The sequence below is a fragment of the Jaculus jaculus genome, chromosome 14, assembly GCF_020740685.1.
Source record: "Jaculus jaculus isolate mJacJac1 chromosome 14, mJacJac1.mat.Y.cur, whole genome shotgun sequence".
Lineage (NCBI taxonomy): Eukaryota > Metazoa > Chordata > Mammalia > Rodentia > Dipodidae > Jaculus > Jaculus jaculus.
Genome location: NC_059115.1, coordinates 2,313,026 through 2,338,151, shown reverse-complemented (window position 1 = coordinate 2,338,151; position 25,126 = coordinate 2,313,026). Strand labels below are relative to the sequence as shown.

General features: G+C 56.2%; 1 protein-coding gene across 1 annotated transcript in view; it reads left to right on the top strand.

The window, feature by feature from the left end:
• Nucleotides 1-25,126, top strand: part of Megf8 (multiple EGF like domains 8) — a 72,085-nt gene that overhangs the window by 19,889 nt on the left and 27,070 nt on the right. The window contains 23 exon segments of the mRNA XM_045134472.1: nucleotides 947-1,110; nucleotides 2,290-2,496; nucleotides 3,217-3,397; nucleotides 3,480-3,568; nucleotides 4,246-4,661; nucleotides 5,288-5,433; nucleotides 5,563-5,685; nucleotides 10,104-10,258; nucleotides 10,442-10,561; nucleotides 10,896-11,040; nucleotides 11,121-11,284; nucleotides 13,972-14,172; nucleotides 14,508-14,708; nucleotides 16,254-16,490; nucleotides 18,225-18,343; nucleotides 18,432-18,563; nucleotides 18,659-18,772; nucleotides 19,189-19,437; nucleotides 19,858-20,057; nucleotides 20,299-20,509; nucleotides 20,616-20,865; nucleotides 21,662-21,794; nucleotides 24,796-25,043. Coding sequence (XP_044990407.1) covers nucleotides 947-1,110; nucleotides 2,290-2,496; nucleotides 3,217-3,397; nucleotides 3,480-3,568; nucleotides 4,246-4,661; nucleotides 5,288-5,433; nucleotides 5,563-5,685; nucleotides 10,104-10,258; nucleotides 10,442-10,561; nucleotides 10,896-11,040; nucleotides 11,121-11,284; nucleotides 13,972-14,172; nucleotides 14,508-14,708; nucleotides 16,254-16,490; nucleotides 18,225-18,343; nucleotides 18,432-18,563; nucleotides 18,659-18,772; nucleotides 19,189-19,437; nucleotides 19,858-20,057; nucleotides 20,299-20,509; nucleotides 20,616-20,865; nucleotides 21,662-21,794; nucleotides 24,796-25,043 — 4,205 coding nt within the window.

Genomic DNA, 25,126 nt, shown 5'->3' with positions numbered 1-25,126 from the left:
CTCTAGTATCACTGCGTCCCCACGTTACAGGTTAGGAAACTAAGCAGGAGAGGGTGTTCTGAATGCTTGGTCCCCAGATGATGGCGCTCGGGGAGATGCAGCCTTGCTGCTGCAGGTGTGGTGTTGGGGTGGGCTTTGGGGTGTTACAGCCAGCTCCCCCTCTGGAGCTTGGCTTCCTCTGGCTGCTGTGGCAGAGGTGCCTCTGTTCTGTCCCCCCGTCCCCTGCCATCACGAAGCTTCCCCTCGAGACTGTAAACCAAAACAAACTTTTCTCCCATCAGCTGCTTTTGATCCCAGCAGCAACAAGAAGATAACTACGGGGTTGGAGAGAGAGCTTAGAGGTTAAGGTGCTTGCTTACAAAACCAAAGGATCCAGGTTTGATTCTCTAGGATCCACCTAAGCCAGATACCCAAGGGTGCACATGCATCTGGGATTCATTTGCAGCGGCTGGAGGTCCTGGTGCTCCCATTCTCTCTCTCTCTCCCTCTCAAGTAAAAAATTAAAAATAGCTCTTCAAAGGCAGAGCCAAGATTTGAGGCCTGGCATTGCAGCTTGAGTCTGAGCCCAGGTTGGGCCAGGGCAAAGGGGGAACTGTGACAGTTTTAAGATTAGTTCTTTATTCATTGGGAGGAAATGGGGCACGTAGCTCGGCACACCTCATCTGGAGCCTGTGCCCAGACAGCACAGATGACTGTCGGGCGCTGCAGCTCCGGGACTGCCCAGAGGGTCTGGTGAGTTTGCCTAGCTGATTGGTGGTGCTGGGCAGCTCCGTCACAGGACGGACGCCGTGACTCCTCTCTGAGCTCCCGTCCCTCCGGCTGTCTCAGCTGTGTGGCACTTTGAGCCCCTGCATCGTCTGGAGCGAGACTCGAGCTCCGTGGGCGGGCTGCGCGGATGCCTGGGGGGAAGGGTCCTGTGTGAACCTGACCCCTTGCTCGCCTGCAGCCCCCAGCCCCCAGCACCGCATCCTGCTGGACTTCTTCTTCCTGGACACGGAGTGCACCTACGACTACCTGTTCGTGTACGACGGCGACTCTCCTCGCGGCCCCCTGCTCGCCAGTCTCAGCGGGAGCACCCGGCCGCCCCCCATCGAGGCCTCCTCGGGCAAGGCGAGTGCCCACGGGCGGGGGCCATGTGACTGCAGACCCTCGGGGAAGTGTGAGGGGGAGGTGCCAGCGACAGGGATCAGGAGGGGCAGGAAAAGAGGCAGAGGGCATCAGAGAGACATTAACTAGAGGACGTTGGAAAGTGAGAGACAGGCGTGGTGGCGTACGCTGTCGTTCCAGCGCCCTAGCGGCTGAGGCAAGAGGATCCCCAAGAGCTCAAGGTCAGCCTGGACTACATAGTGGCTTCAAGGCCAGCTTTAATACATAGTGAGACCCTGCCTCAAAGCACACGTACGGGCCTGGTGTGGTGGCACACGCCTTCAGTCCCAGCACTCGGAGGGTGAGGTAGGAGGCTTTATGTGAATGAGTTCCAGGCCATTCTGAGCTAGGGTGAGACCCTGTCTCAAAAAGCTAAAACACAGGTAGGAGGATTGTGAATTCAGAGCCACCCTGAGACTACATAGTGAATTCTAGGTCAGCCTGGGCTAGAATGAGACTCTATCTCTAAAAACAAAAACAAACAAACAAACATAAAAGCCCAACACACACACACACACACACACACACACAGAAATGCTGTGAGGCTGAGGATCGCCATGTTCAAGGCCGCCCTGAGATTACAGAGCCAGCCTGGGCTACAGTGAGACCCTGCCTTGAAAAACCAAAAACAAACAAAAAACAACAAAGAAAGGCAGCAAGGGCCTAGAGATGTGGTTTGCTTGGTCAGAGTGCTGACCTAACACATGCCTGAGAGCGTGGGCTCAATTCCTCGGCCATAGGAACCAGGCGTGGGGTGCACTCGGCGGGGAAGACAGGAGGATCACCAAGAGTTCGAGGCTGTCTGGGTTACACGGTTGGGCTAGAGTGAGACCCTGCCTGAAAAAAAACTACAAAAGGAAGAAAGACCAGGAAAAAAAAAAAAAGGTGGGAGGGACATACCTTTAATCCTAGCACTCGGGAGGCAGAGGTAGGAGGATCGCTGTGAGTTTGAGGCCACCCTGAGACTCCATAGTGAATTCCAGGTCAGCCTGGGCTACAGCGAGACCCTACCTCAAAAAAACCGAAAAAAAAAGAAAAGAAAAACCAAAATAAGTAAAAGAAAGAAAGGCAGGCAGTGCACCGCTCTGGGGTTTGAGCCCCCTCGGGGCCAGTCTGCCCACTGTTCCCCCGCTGTGCCTGCAGATGTTGCTCCACCTCTTTAGCGATGCCAACTACAACCTGCTGGGCTTCAATGCCTCCTTCCGCTTCTCCCTGTGCCCGGGGGGCTGCCACGGCCGCGGCCAGTGCCGGCCTCCGGGACTGTGCGAGTGTGAGCCCGGCTGGGGGGGCCCGGACTGCAGCCTGCCGGAGTGCTCGGCCTACTGCGGCAGCCACGGCACCTGCGCCTCGGTGAGCCGTCCCCCGCTGCGCCCCGCGTCCGTGACTCCTGCCTCTGCGCGGGACCTCCATCCTTCCCACGGGAGCCCGTGCCCTCTCCTTCCAGATCCCACCCCCACCCGTGACCCCGGTCCCGCCCCAGCTACTGGCCTCTCCTCCTGACCGCCCCTCTGGCTGTGTCCTCGTCAGGGTGCCTGGCCCCCTCCTTGCACCCAGCCCCAGCCGGGCTTCGTGGCTTTGGACCCTCTGCCAGGACAGCCGCAGCCCAGGCTGTCGCCAAGCTCAACATGCCGCGCCACAGCTTCCCCAGCGCTGGGGCTCGGCGTGCGCCCCGTGCCCAGCTCCCTGTCCGGGTTTCTGACCTCGTGACCCTGGCCTTGCACCCCCGCCACCCGTGCACCCCCAGCTCGGATCTGTGTCACGCCCCGAGCCCCACCCCGCCTGACCGCTCCGATCTGAGCTGCCCCAGCCCAGGTGGAGCGTGGACTCACTAACGGGCCTCTTTCTGTCTGTCTGTCTGTCTGTCGTTGCCTTTCTCATGGCTCTTTCCCCTTTTCTGTTGTTCTGTCTCCGTGCCCCTTTGGTGGACCCTGCGTTCCATTTCTTTCGCTTCCTCTCCTCCTTCCTGTCTGCCTGTCTCTTTCTTCCCATCTCTGTCTCTTTCTGCCCCGTCTGTTGTGGCTCCCTGTCCCATCCTCCCCTGGCCTTTTTGTCTGTCCCCCCCCCCCCCAGCCGCTGGGCCCGTGCCTGTGCGAAGCTGGCTTCCTGGGGCGCGCCTGTGACCTGCACTTGTGGGGGAACCAGGGGGCCGGCTGGTGGCACAACGTCAGCGCCGGGGACCCCGCCTTCTCCGAGCGGGTCGGAGCAGCCGGCGCCTTCCTGTCCCCGCCAGGGCTGCTGGCCGTGTTTGGAGGTGAGCCGACGGGCGCGCGCACGGAGGGCTCGGGGGCCGGGCAGTGTGTGGCCAGAGCTTGAGACCGTCCACCTCTCCACAGGCCAGGACCTCAACAGGGCCCTGGGCGACCTCGTTCTGTACAACTTCTCCGCCAACACCTGGGAGCGCTGGGACCTGAGTCCTGCTCCGGTACGGCTCCTCCTCAAGACACCCCGGCGCCCTCTTTCCCTTCTTTATCACTTGTTGTTTTTATTTTTTTTTTTTGAGGCAAGCCCAATAGACTAACCCCTTTTTTTATGAGCGAAAGAGAGAGAGAAAAAGAAAGAGAGACCATGCGTTGGTGCACCAGGGCCTCCGGCCACTGTCATGGAACTCCAGATGTGTGCACCACCTTGTGTGCATGCATCTGGCTTACGTGGGATCTGGGGAGTCTAACATGGTTCCTCAGGCTTCGCAGGCAAGCTTCTTTACCACAAAGCCATCTCTCCAGACCTTTTTTTTTTACTTAAAATTTTTTTATTGATTTATTTGAGAGAGAGAATGGGCATTCCAGGGCCTCGAGCCGCTGCAAATGAACTCCAGACGCATGCGCCCCCTTGCGTTGAAGCTGGGTCCTTTGGCTTTGGAGGCAAGCTCCTTAGCTGCCAAGCCGTCCCTGCAGCCCTCCTTTTCCCGGGTGAAACGTGTTTCCCTGTCAAGCCCAGGCCGACCTTCGCCTCTCCCTCCTCCTGCTTCGGCTTCTGGGTGCCGGGGTCACACGGGCGCACCACCACACCCCTCCAGTCTCCTTTCCCCTTTCTGCCAGTCTGTCTTTCTGTCCCTGTCTGGCTCTGCTGTCTCCAAGCGTCATCTTCTGTTTCCCACAGGCCGCTCGGCATTCCCATGTGGCCGTGGCCTGGGCTGGTTCCCTGGTGCTGATGGGTGGTGAGCTGGCCGATGGCTCGCTCACCAACGACGTGTGGGCCTTTAGTCCACCCGGTGGAGGCCACTGGGAGCTTCTCGCCCCACCTGCCTTCAGCTCCACGGGGCCCCCGGGCCTGGCAGGCCACGCGGCTGCCCTGGTGGACGATGTGTGGTTGTACGTGTCCGGTGGCCGCACCCAGCATGACCTGTTTTCCTCCGGCCTGTTCCGTTTCCGCCTGGACAGCACCAGTGGGGGCTACTGGGAGCAGGTGATCCCAGCAGGTGGGCGTCCTCCTGCTGCCACTGGCCACTCCATGGTGTTCCACGCCCCCTCCCGTGCCCTGCTGGTCCACGGGGGACACCGGCCCTCCACAGCCCGGTGAGTGACCTGTCCAGCCCAACACCCCAGGAACCTTAATCATCATTATTTTATTTTATTTATTTATTTATTTGAGAGAGAAGGAGGCAGAGAGAGAGAGAGAGAGAGAGAGAGAGAGAGAGAGGATGGACACGCCAGGACCTCCAGCCACCGCAAACAAACTCTAGACACGTGTGCCCCCTCGTGCATCTGGCTTACATGGGTCCTGGGGACTTGAACCGTGGTCCTTTGGCTTTGTAGGCAAATGCCTTAACCACTAAGCCATCTCTCCTTAATCTTTAGATGTCTTTGCCACTAACAGTCTCCTCCAGCCAGTCATCGCTTCCTTTTCCCTCTGCTGCCTGCTCATTGGTCCACTCACCTTTGCACATGCTCTCTGCTCCTCTCCTTAATCTCCTCACCAGTCGCCTCCCCACACACTCTCGCCCACTGAGCCAGCTCTTGCCAGGTTGTGCAAGCCACCGGATTTGTGGGTCAGACCTGGGTCTTGACCTCGGTCAGTGTCTTCTTAGGAGGGGACACACACCTGGTCATTGTCAGCCCAACCCTGGGCGATGTCCTAGTTCCTCAGAGGACAGACGAAAGCCCTTCCAGCCTTCAGCCCTGGCCCTGCCTCTCTCCCAAAGGTTCTCTGTGCGGGTGAACTCCACCGAGCTCTTCCATGTGGATCGGCGTGTGTGGACCACCCTGAAGGGCCGGGACGGGCTTCAGGGCCCGCGGGAGAGAGCCTTCCACACGGCCAGTGTCCTGGGCAACTACATGGTGGTCTACGGTGAGGAGACCCCTGACCCTGCCTGCCTGCCTGTCGGCTGGGGGCCGGAGCCCACCCGAGCTGAGGCTTCCGCCACGGGCGTCCTGGCCTCCCCCGGCTCATCAGCACCGCCTCTGCCTCCTCTCCCAGGGGGCAACGTGCACACGCACTACCAGGAAGAGAAGTGCTACGAAGACGGGCTCTTCTTCTACCACCTGGGCTGCCACCAGTGGGTGTCGGGGGCGGAGCTTGCCCCGCCAGGAACCCCGGAGGGTGAGTGGCCGCGTGCTTCCTCTGGCTTCTTGAGGGACCCGGGGAGTCCTCAGACCTGGCCTCGGGTTGCCGTAGCGAGCCCGACGCCTTGTTGGAGTGGCCGTGGAGGCCAGCGTGGGCTGGGCAGGTTGCGTGGTGTTCCTGCGGAGGCAGGTCCAGCAGCATGGGACCTAGGCTGTTTTTTTTTAAATTAATTAATTTAGTGGTTGCTCGTTTGTGTGGTATGCGTGAGGTGTCTGTGGGTTCACTGTGTTTGGGTACGGGGGTCTGCTTGTGGTGTGGTCACCAGAGAGCCACATCAAGCGTCTTCCTCAGTTACTCTCCATCTTATTTAGGCCTTTAAAAAAATGTTTGTTTATTTATTTATTTTTGGTTTTTTGACCCAGGCTGATCTGGAATTTACTCTGTAGCCTCAGGTGGCCTTGAACTCACAGCGATCCTCCTCCCTCTGCCTCCCGAGTGCTGGGATTAAAGGCGTGTGCCACCACGCCTGGCTATTAGAGAGACAGAGAGAATGGGCAAATGGACACACCAGGGCCTCCAGCCACTTTAGACAAACTCCAGATGCATGTGCCACCTTGTGCTTCTGGCTTATGTGGGTATTGGGGAATCAAACCTGGGTTCTTTGCAGGCAAGTGCCGTAACTGCTAAGCCATCTCTCCAGCCCCTATTTATTTGGTTTTTGTTAAGATAGAGTCTCACTATAGCTCAGGCTGACCTGAAATTGACTATATAGTCCCAGGTTGGCCTCAAACTCATGGTGACCTCCTGCCTGTGGCTCCTGAGAGCTGGGAGTAAAGGTATACTCCTCTACCCCTGGGCTCCATCTTTTTTTTTTTTTTTCCAAATTTTTATTAACAACTTCTATGATTATAAATTATCCCATGGTAATACCCTCCCTCCCCCCACTATCCCCTTTAAAACTCCACTCTCTATCATATCCCCTCCCCCTCTCAGTCAGTCTCTCTTCTATATTTATTTATTTATTTATTTATTTATTTTGGTTTTTCGAGGTAAGGTCTCACTCTAGCCCAGGCTGACCTGGAATTCACTATGGAGTCTCAGAGTGGCCTCGAACTCACTGCGATCCTTCTACTTCTGCCTCCCGAGTGCTGGGATTAAAGGCGTGCGCCACCACGCCCAGCTCTCTCTTTTATTTTGATGTCATGATCTTTTCCTCCTATTATGATGGTCTTGTGTAGGTAGTATCAGGCACTATGAGGTCATGGATATCCAGGCCATTTTGTGTCTGGAGGAGCATGTTGTAAGGAGTCCTGCCCTTCCTTTGGCTCTTACATTCTTTTCATCTTATTTTTTGAGAGGGGTCTCTCACTGAATCCAAAGCTCACCACTTCAGCTAGACTAGCCTAGTAAGCTCCGGGGATCTGCCTGTCTCTGCCAAACCAGCGCGGGGATTAGGGGCTCTTTCGTGGGTGTTGGGGATCTGAGTTCAGGTCCTCATGCTCATATGGCAGCTTGTGCTTTGAAGAGTGGACTCTCTCCAGCCCCAGGATGAGGCTTTGCTAGTTTGCAGCTGTCCCAGGTGGCTGTGTAAGAAGCAGTGACCTCTTTACGGTCACAGTTCAAGAGGCAGAACCAAGATGACCATCTGCAAACCACCCTCTGTACAACCATCTCTGGGGGTCTGTATGCCCCGCTCCCCTCATCTGTGAAATGGGGTCGTAGTAAGGCAATTGCCACCAGGCTGTCGTGAGAGGAAGGAAGCTCGAGGTGGGGAATGAAACTTCAGTACTCCAGTGAACACTTGTCTTTCTTTTCGGTGGGGGTTCTTTAAAACAGCAACTATGATTTTCTGGGGTGCACACTCCTATCGAGACTCTTGGTTGTAGGTGACGGAAACCCAGCCAACTCGTGTAAGCACAAAGGAGGAATTTTTCCTTTTTGGATCACTGAGTAGAAGCAGGAGGCTGGGCTGGGCCTCACACATAGCCTCAGCCATTATTATTTTGTGTGTGGGTGTGTGTGTTTATTATTTTTATTGACAATCTCTGTAATTGTAAACAATATCCCAAGGTAAGCATCTGCCTCCTTGCACTTTCCCCTTCAATCTCCACTCTCCATCATACCCCCCCCCCCAGTCTTTCTTTTATTTTGACGTCATGATCTTTTCCTCCTAGTATGAGGGTCTTGTGTAGGTAGTGTCAGGCACTGTGAGGTCATGGATATCCAGGCCATTTTGTGTCTGGAGGAGCACGTTGTAAGGATCCTACCCTTCCTTTGGCTCTTACATTCTTTCTGCCACCTCTTCCGCAATGGGCCCTAAGCCTTGGAAGGTGTGATAGAGATATTTCAGTGCTGAGCACTCCTCTGTCACTTCTTCTCAGCACCATGGTGCCTTCTGAGTCATCCCAAGGTCACTTCCATCTGAAAAGAGAAGGTTCTCTACCAAAAGTGAGAGTAGCATTAACATAAGGGTATGAAGATTAAGAGAAATGCTTACTGGGCAGTTTGGTGAGCATAGTATATACATTTAGCCAGACAGCAGCAGACGATACTCCCTTAGGGCTCATGACCACCCCTGTTGTAGGTTTTCAGTATCAGGGATGGATTCTCTCCTATGGAGCGGGTCTCCAGTCCAATTAGAGGGCTGTTGGTTTTGGTTTCCACCATAACAGATGTGCCACTATTGCACTCATTGGTTCATTTGGCCTGGCTGGCCAAATATAAGGCTTGCAGTGTCCACTGTTGGGAATCTTCACTGGTGATTTCTCTCTCTCCCATTGAACTGCATGCAGTGTGGCTTTTTCCAGCTTTCTGTCAGCTTGTCTGCATGGAGGAGGTTTTCCACTCAGTTCCAGCAGGATTTCTCAGTGGCTTTGCAGCCCATATATATGGAGTCTTCAGCAATAGGGTCTTACTATCTATTCCTAGTGGGGAACCAAGGGCCTTGGCAATGGCCTGTAATATTTTTGGGGCATCAGGGACCTTCCTGGCCAAGAACTCACTGGAAGGTATGCCATCCCTGGCACACTTCAGCCATTTTTGAAAATATTTTATTTTTATTTATTTATTTGAGAGAGGGTAAGAGGCAGAGAGAGAGAGAGAGAATGGGTGTGCCAGGGCTTCCAACCACTGCAGATGAACTCCAGATGCATGCACCACCTTGTTCATCTGGCTTACATGGGTACTGGTGAATTGGACTGAGGTCCTTTGGCTTTGTAGGCAAGCACCTTAGCCGCTAAGCCATCTCTCCAGCACCCACCCCTCCCCGCCCAGCCATTTTTGTCTGTGGTTCTCTGCTGCGTTCACGTCCATCTCTGTCCGCTTTGCCTCTTGTGTCCGGTCACCAGCAGCGTCTGGGTTATGTTTGCATCCTAAAATGTCCACAGCAGTGTGGCTCAGCGCTGTGATCCCAGCGCTCAAGAGGCTGAGGTAGTGGAATCATGAGTTTGAGGCCAGCCTGGGCTACGCAATCTTGTGTCCAAAACAGCCTCCAAACCAAAGCTAAAGGAAACTAAAGTGACCAGAGGGAGGAGACCAGCTCCGTCCCAGGAGCCACTGGAGCAGCCCTTTACCTTATAGCTGTTGTGACTGGCAGGCCCCAGTGAACTAAGGCCCTCTCTGCGGCAGAAGTGGGACGGCTCTGCTCATGCCTCTGGGACTAAGGAGTGGGCTGTCACCGGAGAGGAGGCCAGCACTGGACAGAGAATTGCACCTGAGACCAAGGCAGCCCTCCCGGAGCTTTCCTGTACCTCTGGCTCCTCACGTGGGAATGAGGGTTCCGTTTATAGGGCGAAACCTGTGACTTAGAGAACTCAAGTCTCCCGCCCCAGGCCACATGGCTAGTAGTCTGTGATTTGTTTATTTACTTATTTATTTATTTATTTTTTTCGAGGTAGGGTCTCACTCTTGCCCAGGCTGACCTGGAATTCACTATGTAGTCTCAGGCTGGCCTCGAACTCGTGGTGATCCTCCTACCTCAGCCTCCCTAGTGCTGGGATTAAAGGCGTGTGTATTTATTTTATTGTACTTATTTGAGAGAGAGAAAGGGAGAGAGCGGGAATGGACACACCGGGGCCTCCAGCCACTGCAAAGGACCTCCAGACCCATGCACCACCTTGTGCATCTGGCTTATGTGGGTCTTGGGGAATCGAACCAAGCTCCTTTGGCTCTTCAGGCAAGTGCCTTAACCGCTAAGCCATCTCTCCAGCCCTGATCTCTGATTTGAACCCAGACGTCATGCGTCGCCTGAAAGATGATTTGAACAGGAGCTTTGGGGCTCAGGGAGAAGAGAGGGAGTCGCGGGCAATGCAGGGCCAGGCAGGTTGGAGGGGTTCCGTGGCCAGGCGCACTTGGGGAGGTCCGCCAGCCCCTGGCCGGGGAGCGGGGAGGCGAGGCCGGGACCGGGCGCCGGGCGTCGGTCGGGCCGGCGCTCTGCAAGGCGCGCGCTCTCCTAGGCCGGGCGGCGCCCCCGGGCGGGCGGTACTCGCACGTGGCAGCGGTGCTGGGCGGCAGCGTCCTGCTGGTGGCCGGGGGCTACAGCGGCCGGCCTCGAGGGGACCTGATGGCCTACAAGGTGCCCCCCTTCGTGTTCCAGGCACCTGCCCCAGATGTGAGCACTGGGGCTTCGGGGCGAGGGTGGCCGAGGGAGGCGGTGGCATGTTCTCCATGGGGGCGAGGGGAGGTAGGGAGGGCACCCACCGGCCGCGCGCGGAGCGGGGGCGGGCCTCGGGTGCCCAGCGAGCGGTCGGGGTCCCCCGGGGCGATCGCGCTCTCTGTGCCCGGCTCCCTGCAGTACCACTTGGACTACTGCTCCATGTACACGGACCACAGCGTCTGCTCGCGAGACCCCGAATGCAGCTGGTGTCAGGGGGCCTGCCAGGCCGCACCCCCTCCCGGGACCCCGTCAGGGGCTGTGAGTGACGCCCCGGGTGCTCTGTCTTCTGGCATGGAGACCCTCCCTCTACAAAACGGCCAGGCTCTTGTCCCCATTGTCTGCCCCCCCCCCAGATGCTCATCGCCACCTCCTGACCGCCACAGGCTCCCCCCTACCATTCCGTCCTTGGAGGTTTATGTCTGTCCACCCCACAAGCCCTCGTCCTTCATCTCCCGTGTACCCACCTTCTTCCACGTCCGCGTTCTCCAGTTAGCTAGTCTCCTACCCCGGGACTCCTGTATCCACGGGCGGATCTCAGGTTCCTCGAACCTGGGTGGATGGTGAGGCCTGACACCCCGCCCCCCCCCTGCAGTGTCCAGCGGCCAGCTGCCTGGGCCTGGGCCGCCTGCTGGGTGACTGCCAGGCCTGCCTGGCCTTCAGCAGCCCCGCCACCCCTCCCCGGGGGCCCGGCGCCCTGGGCTGGTGCGTGCACAATGAGAGCTGCCTCCCCCGGCCCGGTGAGTGTCCCCAGGTGGTGGGGGAGGGGCTCGGAACGTCCCACAATGACCCCCCAGTCCCCCTGCCCATGTGTTCTCAGAGCAGGGCCGCTGCCGAGGGGAGCAGATCTCGGGCACCGTGGGCTGGTGGGGGCCGGCGCCCGTCTTCGTCACCTCCCTGGAGGCCTGCGTCACCCAGAGCTTCCTCCCTGGCCTGCACCTGCTCACCTTCCAGCAGCCGCCCAATGCCTCCCAGCCGGACAAGGTGGGCCCCGGAGAGGCTCATGCTCTGAGGCCTAGGCTCTTCAGCACATAGGCATACTATTCTCTTTTGTTTTGTTTTCTTGTCTTTTTGCTCTCTTTCTGTGTGGTGCTGGGGATGGAACTTAGGACTTTGCATGCTAAATGGCAGTCTACCACTGAATCCTATCCTTTGCTTTCAGTAGCTGGCTTTGGAAAGTTCTATACTTCCAAGGATCTGATTTCCCTTATGGATCTCTTGGAAAAAAAAGAAAAAATAAAGCCAGGTGTGGTGGTGTCCACTTGTAACGCTGGCACTCGCTCGTAAGGCTGAGGTAGAGCAATCTCAGCATTCCAGGCCTGCGCAGAAACAGTAAAACCCTGCCTCATACTAGAACAAAACGGGCTGGACATGCGGGTCAGTGGTTTAGGCACTTGCTTGCAAAGCCTTAAGGCCTGGGTTCATTTCCCCACTGCCCACGTAAAACCAGATGCACAGAGAGGGGCACATGCGTCTGGAGTCTGTTTGCAGTGGCAGGAAGCCCTGGCGTGCCCATCTCTCTCTCTCTCTGGTTGCAAATAACTAAATAAAAATGTTAAATTACAAAACAAAACAAAATGCAGGCTGGCAAATGGTTCAGTGGGCAGAAGCTCTTGCTTCAAGCATGAGCACCAGAGTTCCACTGCCAACCCCGACATAAAACGTGGGGCACGTGCATGGGACAGCTGGCGCCAGTGATCTGAACACCTGGGAAGCTGGGGTAAGAGGATCATCATGAGTTCAAGGCCAGCCTGGGCTACAAAGTGAGTTCCAGGTTCTTCTGGACTACAGTAAGACCTTGCTTCAAAAAAAGCAAAAAGGCCAAGCCTAATTTTTTCTTTTTCACTTTTCTAGTTTTTTTTTTTTTTTTTTTGAGGTAGGGTCTCACTCTAGCCCCGGCTGACCTGGAATTCAGTTTGGCCTCGAACTCATGGTGATCCTCCTACCTCTGCTTCTAAGCGCTGGAATTAAAGATGTGTGCCACCACTCCTAGCTTCCCTCTTCTCTTTTTAATATTTTACTTGTTTATTTATTCAATTATTTGAGAGAGAGATAGAGGAAGATAGAGAGAGTGGGTGTGCCAGGACCTCTAGCCACTGAACATAAACTCCAGACCCATGCACCACCTTGTGCATCTGGCTTATGTTGGTCCTGGGGAATTGAACCTGGGTCCTTAGGCCTTTCAGGCAAGTGCCTTAACCACAGAGCCATCTCTCCAGCCCGATTTGTTTTATTTGAATCAAGGTCTGGTTATGTAATCTAGACTGACTTTGAGCTCTGTACCAAGCCCAGGTTGGCCTCAGTCCTCCAGCCTTAGCCCCCAGAGTGTGGGGTTTGTAGGTGTGTTCAGCCAAGCCTGACTCCTACAATTTATTTAAATAGTCTCCCCGTGGAGAATACTCTCCCATTACAGAACCACATTAGCAAAATAAGTCACATACTGTGTCTGACATTTGGGATATTGTGTCTGGCCTTAGAAAGGTTTAGGGTGAGAGTTCTGGGATTAAAGGTGTGAGCCACCACCATGCCTATTAAAATCTTTTTTAAATGTTTATTTTTATTTATTTACTTCACAAAGAGAATTGGTGCACCAGGGCCTTCAGCATTGCAAATAAACTCCAGATGCATGTACTACCTTGTGCATCTGGCTAACATGGGACCTGGGGAATTGAACCTGGGTCTTTTGGCTTTTTAGGCAAACATGTTAACCACTAAGTCTTCCCTCCAGCCCTGGCTTATTTTTATTTTATTTTTATTTTTTTCTCAGTTTTTATTAGCATTTTCCATGATTATAAAAAATATCCCATGGTAATACCCCCCCCCACTTTCCCCTTTGAAATTCCATTCTCCATCATATTACCTCCCCATCTAATCATTCTACTTACATATATACAATACCACCCTATTAAGTACCCTCCTCCCTTCCTTTCTCTTCCCTTTATATCTCCTTTTTTACTTACTGGCCTCTGCTACTGAGTTTTTTCCTGCTTATTTTTATTTTTATCTTTTTGCTTTTTGAGGTAGGGTCTGCCTCTAGCCCAGGCTGACCTGGAATTCACTATGTAGTCTCAGGGTGGCCTTCAACTCAGTGATTCTCCTCCTACCTCTGCCTCCTGAGTGCTGGTATTAAAGGCGTGTGCCACCATGCCCTGCTTGTCTTGGAGTTTTAATATCAACTAGATATAAGGATTTTTTGTATTGGTTCAGTTTGGCCTTGACACTTCTTTTTAAAAAAAATATTTTTTTGCTTATTTTTATTTATTTATTTATTTGAGAGTGACAGAAAGAGGCCGAGAGAGAGAGAGAGAGAGAGAGAGAGAGAGAGAGAGAGAGAAAGAAAATGGGTGCACCAGGACCTCCAGCCACTGCAAACGAACTCTAGATGTGTGCGCCCCTGTGCATCTGGCTAAACGTGGGTCCTGGGGAATCGAGACTTGAACCGGGGTCCTTAGCCTCACAGGCACGCGCTTAACCGCTGAGCCATCTCTCCAGCCCGGCCTTGACCCTTCTCCCAGAGGGACAGTTGGATAACTGCCTAAGCCTTGCTCCTTTCTGCCTCAGTTTCTCATTTGGTGAAGGAGGTTGTATTGCCTTGTCTTCGGTTCTTCTGTGGCCGGCAGGGCGTGGGGACAGAAGGACTCACGCGTGTACCCCATCCCGGGCCCGCACAGGTCTCAATTGTCCGCAGTACGACAATCACCCTGACGCCCAGCCCAGAGACGGACGTGTCCTTGGTCTACCGTGGCTTCATCCACCCGCTGCTGCCGGGCGGGCCGGGCGGGCCGGGGGCCGACGATGTGGCTGTGTGGGCCCGGGCGCAGCGCCTGCACGTACTGGCCCGCATGTCCCGCGGCCCGGACACCGAGAACATGGTGAGAGAGCCTGCGCTGTTGGTTCTGGGCTAAGGTGGGCCTGGGGTGTGGTGAGGATGCAACGGGAGACGATGGGGAGCATTCGGGCATGGGATATACTCCTAGGGGAGGAAGAGGGGGTGGGGCTGTCAGCAGTGAGCAGAATGTGGGGTTGTAGGAGGTTTGAGTTACCAGATGAGGTTACCCAGCGGAGAAAGGTCCTGGGGAGGGGGTCTTGGACCATCTCACAGACCAAGAAGCTCTGAGGCCTCTTGTTTCCAGGAGGAAGTGGGGTTCTGGGCATCTGAGGAAGGGGTGTGAAGAGTTCTGAGGCGCTGCCTGTCGCCCTACCCCAGGAGGAGGTGGGGCGCTGGGTGGCCCAGCAGGAGAAGGAGACCCGGAGGCTGCAGCGCCCCGGCTCCGCTCGCCTCTTTCCCGTGCCTGGGCGAGGCCACAAGTATGCAGTGGAGATCCAGGGCCAGCTCAACGGCTCAGCGGGCCCTGGGCACAGCGAGCTCACTCTGCTGTGGGATCGGACGGGAGTGCCAGGTGGCAGCGTGAGTACCCACCCCGCCCTCACCATTATCCCTGGGCATTGGCCTCAGATCCTCTGGGCTTTCTGCTTTGCAGGTCCCAGACTCTTGACTCCCTAGATCCTGACCTTGATTGAGTCCTAGCCTCTCACCTCTAGGCCTCACCCTGAACCCTCCAGATCCCAGATCCCAGCCTGTCCTCAGTGATCTGATCTCATATTCCTTTATCTTTATCTTTTTTTTTTTTTGGTTTTTTGAGGTAGGGTCCCACTCTAGCCCAGGCTGACCTGGAATTCACTATGGAGTCTCAGGGTGGCCTTGAACTCATGGTGCTCCTCCTACCTCTGCCTCCCCGGTGCAGGAATGAAAGCCGTGCGCCACCGTGCCCGGCTTCTTCTTCTTCTCCTCTTCCTCCTTCTTCTTTGAAATATTTATTTATTTGAGACATAGAGAGGGAGAGTGAGAATGGGCGTGCCAGGGCCTCTAGCCACTGCAGTTGAACTCCAGACACATGTGCCACCTTGTGCATCTAGCTTACGTGGGACTTGGAGAATTGAACCTGGGTCCTTAGGCTTTACAGGCATACACCTTTAAGCGTAAGGCATCTCTAGCCCTGATCTTATATTCTCTTTTTTAAAACTTTCTCTTTATTTATTTGAGTGAGAGAGAAAGAAGTGGGGGGGGGGGAGGAAGAGAATGGGTGCACTAGGGTCTCCAGCCACTGCAAACGAACTCCAGAAGCATGCGCCACCTTGTGCATCTGGTTTACATGGGTCCTGGGGAATTGAACTGAGGTCCTTTGGCTTTGCAGGCAAATGCCTTAACCACTAAGCCATTTCTCCAGCCCTGATCTCATATTTTTTACTGGGTAGTGCTGGAGATGGAACCTGCTAGGGCCTTCAGCAAGCTAGACAAGTAAGTGCTCTACCTCTGAGCCACACCCCAGCCCCTCACTGTGGACTCTAGACAAGTGCTCTACCTCTGAGCCATGCCTCCAGCCCCTCACTGTGGACTCTAGACAAGTGCTCTACCTCTGAACCACGCCCCCAGCCCCTAATGTGGATCCTAGACAAGTGCTCTACCTCTGAGCCATGCCCCCAGCCCCTCACTGTGGATCTAGACAAGTGCTCTACCTCTGAGCCACGCCCGCAGCCCCTAATGTGGATCCTAGACAAGTGCTCTACCTCTGAGCCACGCCCCCAGCCCCTAATGTGGATCCTAGACAAGTGCTCTACCTCTGAGCCACGCCCCCAGCCCCTCACTGTGGATCCTAGACAAGTGCTCTACCTCTGAGCCACGCCCCCAGCCCCTCACTGTGGACTGTAGACGAGCGCTTTACACACATTCCCCATTCTTGTTCTGACCCCTGTGTCCGTGCTTGGACTTCGAGTCTCTAAGTTCCTTTGGACTCAAGCCCCTTTCCCACACTTGATCTTAGCCAAAAGGCTGAGAAGCGATTCAAGCCCCTTTCCTAAATCTCCCTTATAGTTCTTACCCCATCTTCAGACCCTGAACCCCAGTCATCACCTTCCGTGTGGGCTCCTGGTGCTCATGTGCTCTGTCCCGCAGGAGATCTCCTTCTTCTTCCTGGAGCCCTATCGCTCCTCCGCCTGCGCCTCCTACTCCTCCTGCCTGGGCTGCCTGGCTGACCAGGGCTGCGGCTGGTGTCTCAGCACTGCGACCTGCCACCTGCGCCAGGGAGGGGCCCACTGCAAGGATGACCGGGCCGGCGGGTCCCTGCTCGTTCTGGTGCCTGCCCTTTGCCCGCTCTGTGAGGAGCATCGCGACTGCCACGCCTGTACCCAGGTGCCTGCCAGGAGGAGATCTCAAGATGGAAGCAGCCAGGACAAGAACAGGGAGAGGACCCCCTAGAGCTGGCCCAGGCAGCAGAGGGGCCCCGGTTGAGAGGAAGCACCCGGGGCGTCCATCCTCGGGCTCTAAGAGCCAAATGGGCCGTACAGGAAATGGGGCTGGAAAAATGGGAGCCAGGCCGTGCCGCACAGGTCTGATAAAGCGCTGAACTTCTCTCCAGCCGGCAGAGGGCATCACCCAGGCCGGCCTCTGGAGCGGGAGCAGGCCCCCAGGCTTACCAGCCCCAGTGGTTCAGTGAGAACTGCCCATCTTCTGTCCCTCCTCTTTCTGCTGAGCCCCAAGGGGGAAGGACCTGTATGCTTCTGTCCCGCCTGCCCCAGAGTCACCTCTCATTGGCTCTAATCAGGCCTTTTGAGTCAATTTCTTTTTTTTCTCTTCTTTTTTTTAAAATTTGAGGTATGGTCCCACCCTTGCCCATGCTTATCTGGAATTCACTCTGTAGTGTCAGGGTGGCTTTGAACTCACAGTGTTATTGCCACCTCTTCCTCCCAAGTGCTGGGGTTGAAGGCGTGTGCCACCACACCAAGCAAATTTATTTATTATTTTTAGTTTTCTGAGGTAGGGTTTCACTTTAGCCCAGGCTCAGGGTGGCCTCAAACTATATATATTTGCAAGCAGAGAGAAAGAGAGAGCACAAGAGAGGGGAGGGGCCAGCGCGAGAATGGGACTGGGTGCGCCAGGGCCTCTTGCTGTTACAAACTCCAGATGCAAATGCGCCACTTTGTGTATCTTGGTTTACGTGGGTACTGAGGAACTGAACCCAAAGAACCTGAAAAAACCTTAGACAAGATTTCTAAATATTTTATTTTATTTATTTGAGAGAGAGAGGGAGGAGGAGGGGAGAGGAAGGAGAGGCATAGAATGGGCATGTCAGGGCCTTTATCCACTGCAGATCAACTCCAGACACATGTAGCCCATTGTGTATCTGGCTTACGTGGGTCCTGGGGAATCAAACCTGAGTCCTTTGGCTTTGCAGGCAAGTGCCTTAACTGCTAAACCATCCCCCAGTCCACGCTTTAAAAAAATTATTTTTATTTATTTTAATTATTTTTATTTATTTATTTGAGAGCGGGAGGGAGAGAGAATGGGTGCACTGGGGCCTCCAGCCATTGCATACAAACTCCAGACACATGCTCCATCTTGTGCATCTGGCTTACAGGTCCTGGGAAGTCCTTAGGCTTCGCAGGCAAGCATCATCTTTCCAGCCCAACTTTTTTTTTTTTTTGAGCCAGGGTCTCTCTAAGTAGCCTGGGCTGGCCTCCAACTCATAATCCTCCTGTCTCAGCCTCCCCAGGTCTGGGGTGACAGGCATGTGCCATCAGGACATGGGTTTCCAGTTGGGTCTTGTGCAGGCTCCTAGTCTGGTCCTGAGGATGGGAGGTTGTGTGGCTTCTCACCCGTCTCTGGGCCACAAAGAATGCATCTACTCCCACGCCCTAACAGAGGTCTACTGTTGCCCAAAGAAGCGGGGGGGGGGGGGGTGAGAGCTGGGTGGACAGCACGCAGATTTCTGTGCCTAAAGGCGGGGTACAGTGAGGCAGGTGCTAGCGAGGAGGTGGATGGAGAGGCAGGGAGGCGGCTGCTTGTTGAGCACGGGATGGGCCGGGCTCTGGGGCCCACGGAGTAAGGTGAGCGTGGGCTCTGATTCCTTCTCCTGCCCCTGCTCAGGACCCCTTTTGCGAGTGGCACCAGAGCACCAACCGCAAGGGAGATGCAGCGTGCAGCCGGCGGGGCCGAGGTCGGGGCGCCCTGAAGAATCCAGAAGAGTGTCCCCCACTCTGCAGCCAGTGAGCCCGGCTCAATCTCGGGATGCCCGGGTGGATGTGGTCGGCGGGGAGTGGACTGCGGTGACACAGCCCTGCTTCCTGCCCCCAGACGTCTGACCTGTGAAGACTGCCTGGCCAACTCCAGCCAGTGTGCCTGGTGCCAGTCCACCCACACCTGCTTCCTGTTTGCCGCCTACCTGGCGCGGTACCCACACGGAGGCTGCCGCGGCTGGGATGACAGGTGCGCCCTGCGAGCCCCGGGCTGATGGAAAGGGGGCCCCCAGCTAGAGGGTGGTGGGGGCTGGACTCCGACCCCTGCCGTGTGTCACCACACAGCGTGCACTCGGAGCCGCGGTGCCGCAGCTGTGGCGGCTTCCTGACTTGTCACGAGTGCCTGCAGAGCCACGAGTGCGGCTGGTGCGGCAACGAGGACAACCCCACCCTGGGCCGGTGAGGGGCGGGGCGGGGCGGGGATGAGCTGGGGGCGGGACCAGGGGCGGGGTGAGAGGGGCGGGGCAAGGGCCTGGCGAGGGGGCGGGGCTGGGCGAGAGGGCGGGGATTGGTGAGAGGGCTGGTGAAGGGGCGGGGCCGGAGAGAGGGCGGGGCTGGGCGAGAGGGCGGGGATTGGTGAGAGGGCTGGTGAGGGGCGGGGCCTAGCTAGGGGGCGGGGCCGGGCGAGAGGGAGGGGCGCTGGCTCACCCTGCGATTCTAATGGCCTGTTTCTCTGCCCTGTCCCCCGTTCCTGTGACCCTTCCCTTTGCAAACGTCCACATACCTCTGCTTTCATTCCCTCCCCTCTCCCTGTCCGTCTCCCCTCGCACCTCTGTCTCTGTCCCCATCCCCCTTTTCCATCTCCCGCCCCCCAGGTGCCTCCAGGGGGACTTCTCAGGGCCCCTGGGTGGGGCAAACTGCTCCCTGTGGGTGGGGGAAGGCCTGGGGCTCCCTGTAGCCCTCCCCGCCCGCTGGGCTTACGCCCGCTGTCCAGACGTGGACGAGTGCCGCCTGGGCCTGGCCCGTTGTCACCCGAGGGCCACCTGCTTGAACACGCCTCTCAGCTACGAGTGTCACTGCCAGCGTGGCTACCAGGGCGACGGCGTCTCGTACTGCAACCGCACGTGAGTGAGGCGCGGGCTGCTGTGGACACTGGCCCGGGGTGGGGGCTTGAGAGGACGGGAAGACACCCCGGCGCTGGGTCCTGTGGACTAGCGCCTCAGTGCAGTGGTGGGGTCCCCAAGGAGACCCTCGTTACTGTGGACATGGGACGTTCGTGGACAGTGGGCCATAGTCTTTAGCATTGCCATGGAGATGGACGAGGACCCAGTTGAAATAGGGTTTTCACAATGGTGCTATGGGGTTGCTGTGGAGACAGGCATCACTCCAGGTGATGCAGTTGCCTTGGAGACAGTTACCCACACAGCCCAGGACCATGGAAGCAGTCACTTGTGAGGACGTGGCACCGGGCGGAGATGACCGGATGCTCTGGGGACGCTGGGCCTACCCGGCCCTTTCTTCCTTCTCCCATCGTGCTCCTTCAGGTGCCTGGAGGACTGTGGTCACGGTGTATGCAGTGGTCCCCCGGATTTCACCTGCGTGTGTGACCTGGGCTGGACATCCGACCTGCCCCCGCCCACCCCTGCTCCGGGACCCCCTGCCCCCCGTTGCTCCCGAGACTGTGGTTGCAACTTTCACAGTCACTGCCGCAGGAGGGGGCCTGGTTTCTGTGACGAGTGTCAGGGTGAGCAGCTGGTCCAGGCCTGTGGGGCCTCCTTCCTTCTCAGGGCTCCAGAGTCTTCCGCCGCCCCTCGCCCCTCTCCCCTCTTCTCTTGCGTTGTGGGGTACCCATGCCGCGCCCTTGGTATATGCCTTGGTTTCACTCCTTTGAAGCAGCTGGGGAGGGTTTCTGTGCTCAGCAGAGCCGGTGGGTCTGGGTGCTTTCCTGTCCTTGCCCCTGACTTTGTCCCCTGGGGCTTCCACAGACTGGACGTGGGGGGAGCACTGTGAACGGTGCCGGCCCGGCAGCTTTGGCAACGCCACGGGCTCCGGCGGCTGCCGGCCCTGCCAGTGCAACGGGCATGGGGACCCACGCCGCGGCCACTGCGACAACCTCAGCGGGCTCTGCTTCTGCCAGGACCACACCGAAGGCGCCCATTGCCAGCTCTGCTCCCCAGGCTACTATGGGGATCCCCGGTGAGCCAGGGGCCCTGCAGGGCTGGGCAGAGCGGGCTTAGGGGCCCTGTGGGCTGGGTGGGAGGGATTTCATGTTTTACACTTCATCTCTCCTCCACCTGCACAGGGCCGGTGGCTCTTGCTTCCGGGAGTGTGGGGGCCGTGCCCTCCTCACCAACGTGTCCTCCGTGGCTCTGGGCTCCCGCCGGTTTGGAGGGCTGCTGCCTCCGGGTGGTGGGGCAGCGAGAGCTGGGCCTGGCCTGTCCTACTGTGTGTGGGTCGTCTCAGCCACGGAGGAGCTGCAGCCCTGCGCCCCTGGGACCCTCTGCCCCCCACTCACCCTCACCTTCTCCCCGGACAGCAGCACCCCCTGCACGGTGAGTGTTGAAGGGGGCTGGGTTCCCTCAGCCCACAAGCCCGAGCTATGTTCCCCCGCAGCCGGGATCCCCGTAGACCAGGAATGAGCAGTTCTCAACCTCACGCGTCAGTGCTGAACTGTGCGATGAGAAAGAGGCTCCCAGGAAGAATGCTGATCGATTAGTCATGTCTGTTGTACGCACAGAAATAGGTGGGCTCACCTTGGGAGGCAGAGGTAGGAGGATTGCCATGAGTTTGAGGCCACCCTGAGACTACATAGTGAATTCCAGGTCAGCCTGGGATATAGCAAGATCCTACCTCGAAAAACCGTAAAAGAACAAGAAGAAAGAAATAGGAGGGTCCTCCATGCTACAACATGGTGGTCTGCCCTGGATGTTGAAATTGCCTGCACCCCAGATTGCCCCCTCCCTCCCTCCCTGATGTATGGTCTCACTACATAGCTTAGGCTGAGTGTGAACTCACAATCATGTCCCAGCCTTTCACGTAGCTTGGGTTACAAGTGCATGCCATTGCACCCAGTCCTGTACTGTCCTCTTGAGGCCATCCTCTTCCCAGACCCCCAAGCACCCCTCTTTCTTACCCTAATGGTTCCACACGCGCACACACACACACACACACACACACACTCACTCTCTTTTGAGGTAGAGTCTCATGCTAGCCCAGGCTGACCTGGAATTCCCTCTGTAGTTCCAGGCTGGCCTCAAACTCACAGCGATCCTTCTACCTGTGAGTGCTGGGATTAAAGCATGCACCACCTCGCCCGGCGGCTCCCTAACTCTAAATCTGTCCTTTCAGTTGAGCTACGTCCTGGCCTTTGATGGATTCCCACGCTTCCTGGACACTGGCGTCGTTCAGTCCGACCGCAGCCTCATAGCTGCCTTCTGTGGTCAGCGGCGGGACAGGCCCCTCACTGTGCAGGCCTTGTCTGGTACGGGGGCTGGCCAGTGGGACCTCCTTGTCTTGGGCTTTCCCGCCCTGGTGTTGGGGTGGAATTCAGGACTCCTCCAGCGCTGGCAAATGCAATGCTGCTACTGAGCATTTTCCCCCTTTTCCCTCTACCCCTCCTTTTTCTGAGGGCTCACTCTGGCCCAAGCTGCCCTGGAATTCACTCTGTAGCCCCAGCTGACCTTGAACTCACAACAGTCCTCCTACCTCAGCCTCCTGAGTGCTGGATCACAGGTGTGGTGGCTCATGCCTGGCTTCTCTCACTCCTTTGTGTGTGTGTGTGTGTGTGTGTATATGTTCATGTGTGTTTGTTCATGTACATTCATGTGAATGTGTGTGCATTTATGTCCATGCATGTGTGAGTGCATGTGGCGTCCATGTATGTTCATGTGAATGGGAGTGTGTGTGGTGTGTGCATGTACAAGTATGTGCATGTATGTTCGTGTGTGTGCATGCATGTTCATGTGAATGTGTGTGTGTGTGTGTGTGTACATGAAGGCCAGAGATTGGCATTAGACGTCTTCCTCTGTTGCTCTCCACCTTATTTTTTAAAATTAAAAAAAAATTTTTTTAAAATATTTTTTGTTTATTTTATTTATTTATTTGATAGTAACAGAGAGAGAAAGAGGCAGACAGGGAGAGAAGAGAGAGAATGGGCGCGCCAGGGCCTCCAGCCACTGCAAACGAACTCCAGAGGCGTGCGCCGCCTTGTGCATCTGGCCAACGTGGGTCCTGGGGAATCGAGCCTCGAACCGGGGTCCTTAGGCTTCACAGGCAAGCGCTTAACCGCTAAGCCATCTCTCCAGCCCCTTATTTTTTTTGTTCGTTTGATTTTTTGTTTTTTCAAGGTGGGGTCTCACTGTAGCCCAGGCTGACCTGGGATTCACTATGGAGTCTCAGGGTGGCCTCGAACTCACGCAATCCTCCCGAGTGCTGGGATTAAAGGCATGTGCCACCACGCCCGGCTTTCCAGCCCCTTATTTTTTAAAATTTTTAATTATTTATTTGAGACAGAGAGAGAGAGAATATGGGTGTGCCAGGGCCTCCAGCCACTGCAAACGAACTCCAGACACATGCGCCCCCTGTGCTTCTGGCTAATGCGGGTCCTGGGGAAGCAAACCGGGGTCCTCTGGCTTTGCAGACAAACACCTTAACTGCTAAGTCATCTCTCCAATGCAAACGTTGCTCTTTTACTGAGGCAGTGGAACTGAACGGGCCTCTGGCCTCTCTCAGGGAGCCACACGTGTGTGTGTGTGTGTGTGTGTGCGCGCGCGCGTCTGTGCGTGTGTGCGTACGTGTGTGTGTGTGTGTGTGTGTGTGTGTGTGTGCGTGCGTGTGTGTGTGTTGGGGAAGGGACAGGGTTTCTTTCTGGGGGAGCAGTCAGCCGGGCACAGGAGACCTCAGGCATGGGGAGAGTCGCTGCTCTGGCTAGAGGAGGAGCAGATGCCACATCCCGAGAGCAAGGTGGACGGCTCTGGGTTGAGGTCCGCGGAATGGCGAGGGCGGAGGGCGGGGGCGCCTGATGTCTTGCTGTGTAGTCCAGGCTGGCTTTAAACTCCTAGCAATCCTCCTGCGTCAGCTTCCCAGGTGCCAGGATTCAAGGAGCATGCTACCATGCCTGGCCATCTTTCCCTTCCCTTTCCCTTCTCCTTTTTTCCCTTTCCCCTTTCCTTTCTTTTAGACAGACAAGGTCTTGTGCAGGCCAGGCTGGCCTCAAATTCATACATAGCCCAAGCTGGCCTTGAACTCCTGATCCTCCTGCCTCCAGGTCCTGAGTGCTGGGGTTACAGTCACGTGCCACCGTAACAGGCAGAAATGCTCTCTTTCTAAGCCATGCGTCTCACATAAAAGCAGTAGAGAGCTGCGGAGGGTTTGATGCTCGCCTGTGCCGGGGTCAAGTCCATGTTTGTAAGGATCTCATGTACTGGCTTGGACAACAGCCAAGGAAGTGGCAAGCAGTGGATATGTAGAGAAAGTTAGGCTCTATGTTTATTTTTAATTTTTTGGTTTTTTGAGGTAGCCCAGGCTGGTTTTTTGAGGTAGCCCACTCTAGCCCAGGCTGACCTGGAGTTCACTCTGTAGTCTCAGGGTAGCCTCAAACTCACGATGATCCTCCTACCTCTGCCTCCCGAGTGCTGGGATTAAAGGCGTGCGCCACCATGCTTGATATTCTATGTTTATTTTTTGATATTTTTGTGTGATGCCAAGGATTGAACCCCTAGCCTTGTACATGAGAGGTGTGTGCTGTACCACAGAGCTACAGCCCAAGACAGCAATTTAGGTCTAAAGTGCATGGGACAAGGGCCAGGGATATGCCTAAGTGGGTAGAGTGCTTACCACACAGGCATGAGGACCTGAGTTTGGGTCCCCAGAACCCATGTAAAATAATGTTAAGAGCCGGGTATGGCGGGACATGCCTTTAATCCCAGCACTCGGGAGGCAGAGGTAGGAGGATTGTTGTGAATTCAAGACCACTTTAAAACTACATAGTGAATGCCAGGTCAGCCTGGGCTAGAGTGAGACCCTACCTCGAAAGTCAAACACACAAGACACCTGTGACCCAAGCTTTAGGAAGGCACCACGGAGGGCCCCCTGGTATAGCCCAGTTGGTGAACTCCAGGTTCAGCGAGGTATTCTGTCCCAAAGAATGAGACAGAGGGCTGGTGGGATGGCTTAGTGGTTAAGGCGTTCGCCTGCAAAGCCAAAGGACCCAGGTTTGATTCCCCAGGACCCACGTAAGCCAGGGCTTGGAAGGTACAAGCAGGTTGATCAGCAGGTCAGGGTCATCCTTGGCTGGTTCAAGGCCCACCTGGGTACATGAGACCCCATCTTACACAGAAACAAAACAAACAAGCCCAAAACGTGAAACGGATGGGAGATCTGCCTTCTGGATGGCGGGGTGTCTGGCTCCCCGGGGTTGGCTCCGCCACCTGTGGAGCAGTCCCTGGACGGGCTCTGACCGGCCTCCCCTGCCTGCCCCACAGGGCTGCTCGTGCTGCACTGGGAGGCCAACGGCTCCTCATCTTGGGGCTTCAATGCTTCGGTGGGCTCCGCCCGCTGTGGGTCAGGGGGCCCGGGGAGCTGCCCTGTCCCCCAGGAGTGTGTGCCCCAGGATGGGGCCGCCGGTGCTGGGCTTTGCCGGTGCCCCCAGGGCTGGGCTGGCCCCCACTGCCGCATGCCTCTGTGTCCTGAGAATTGCAACGCTCACAACGGGGCCGGGATCTGTAACCAGGTACGGGCGGGACAGCTTCCATCCATCCGTCCGTCCGCCTGCCCATCAGATGGGACAGGAGCAGTGTTTAGGGCTCCCCTGAG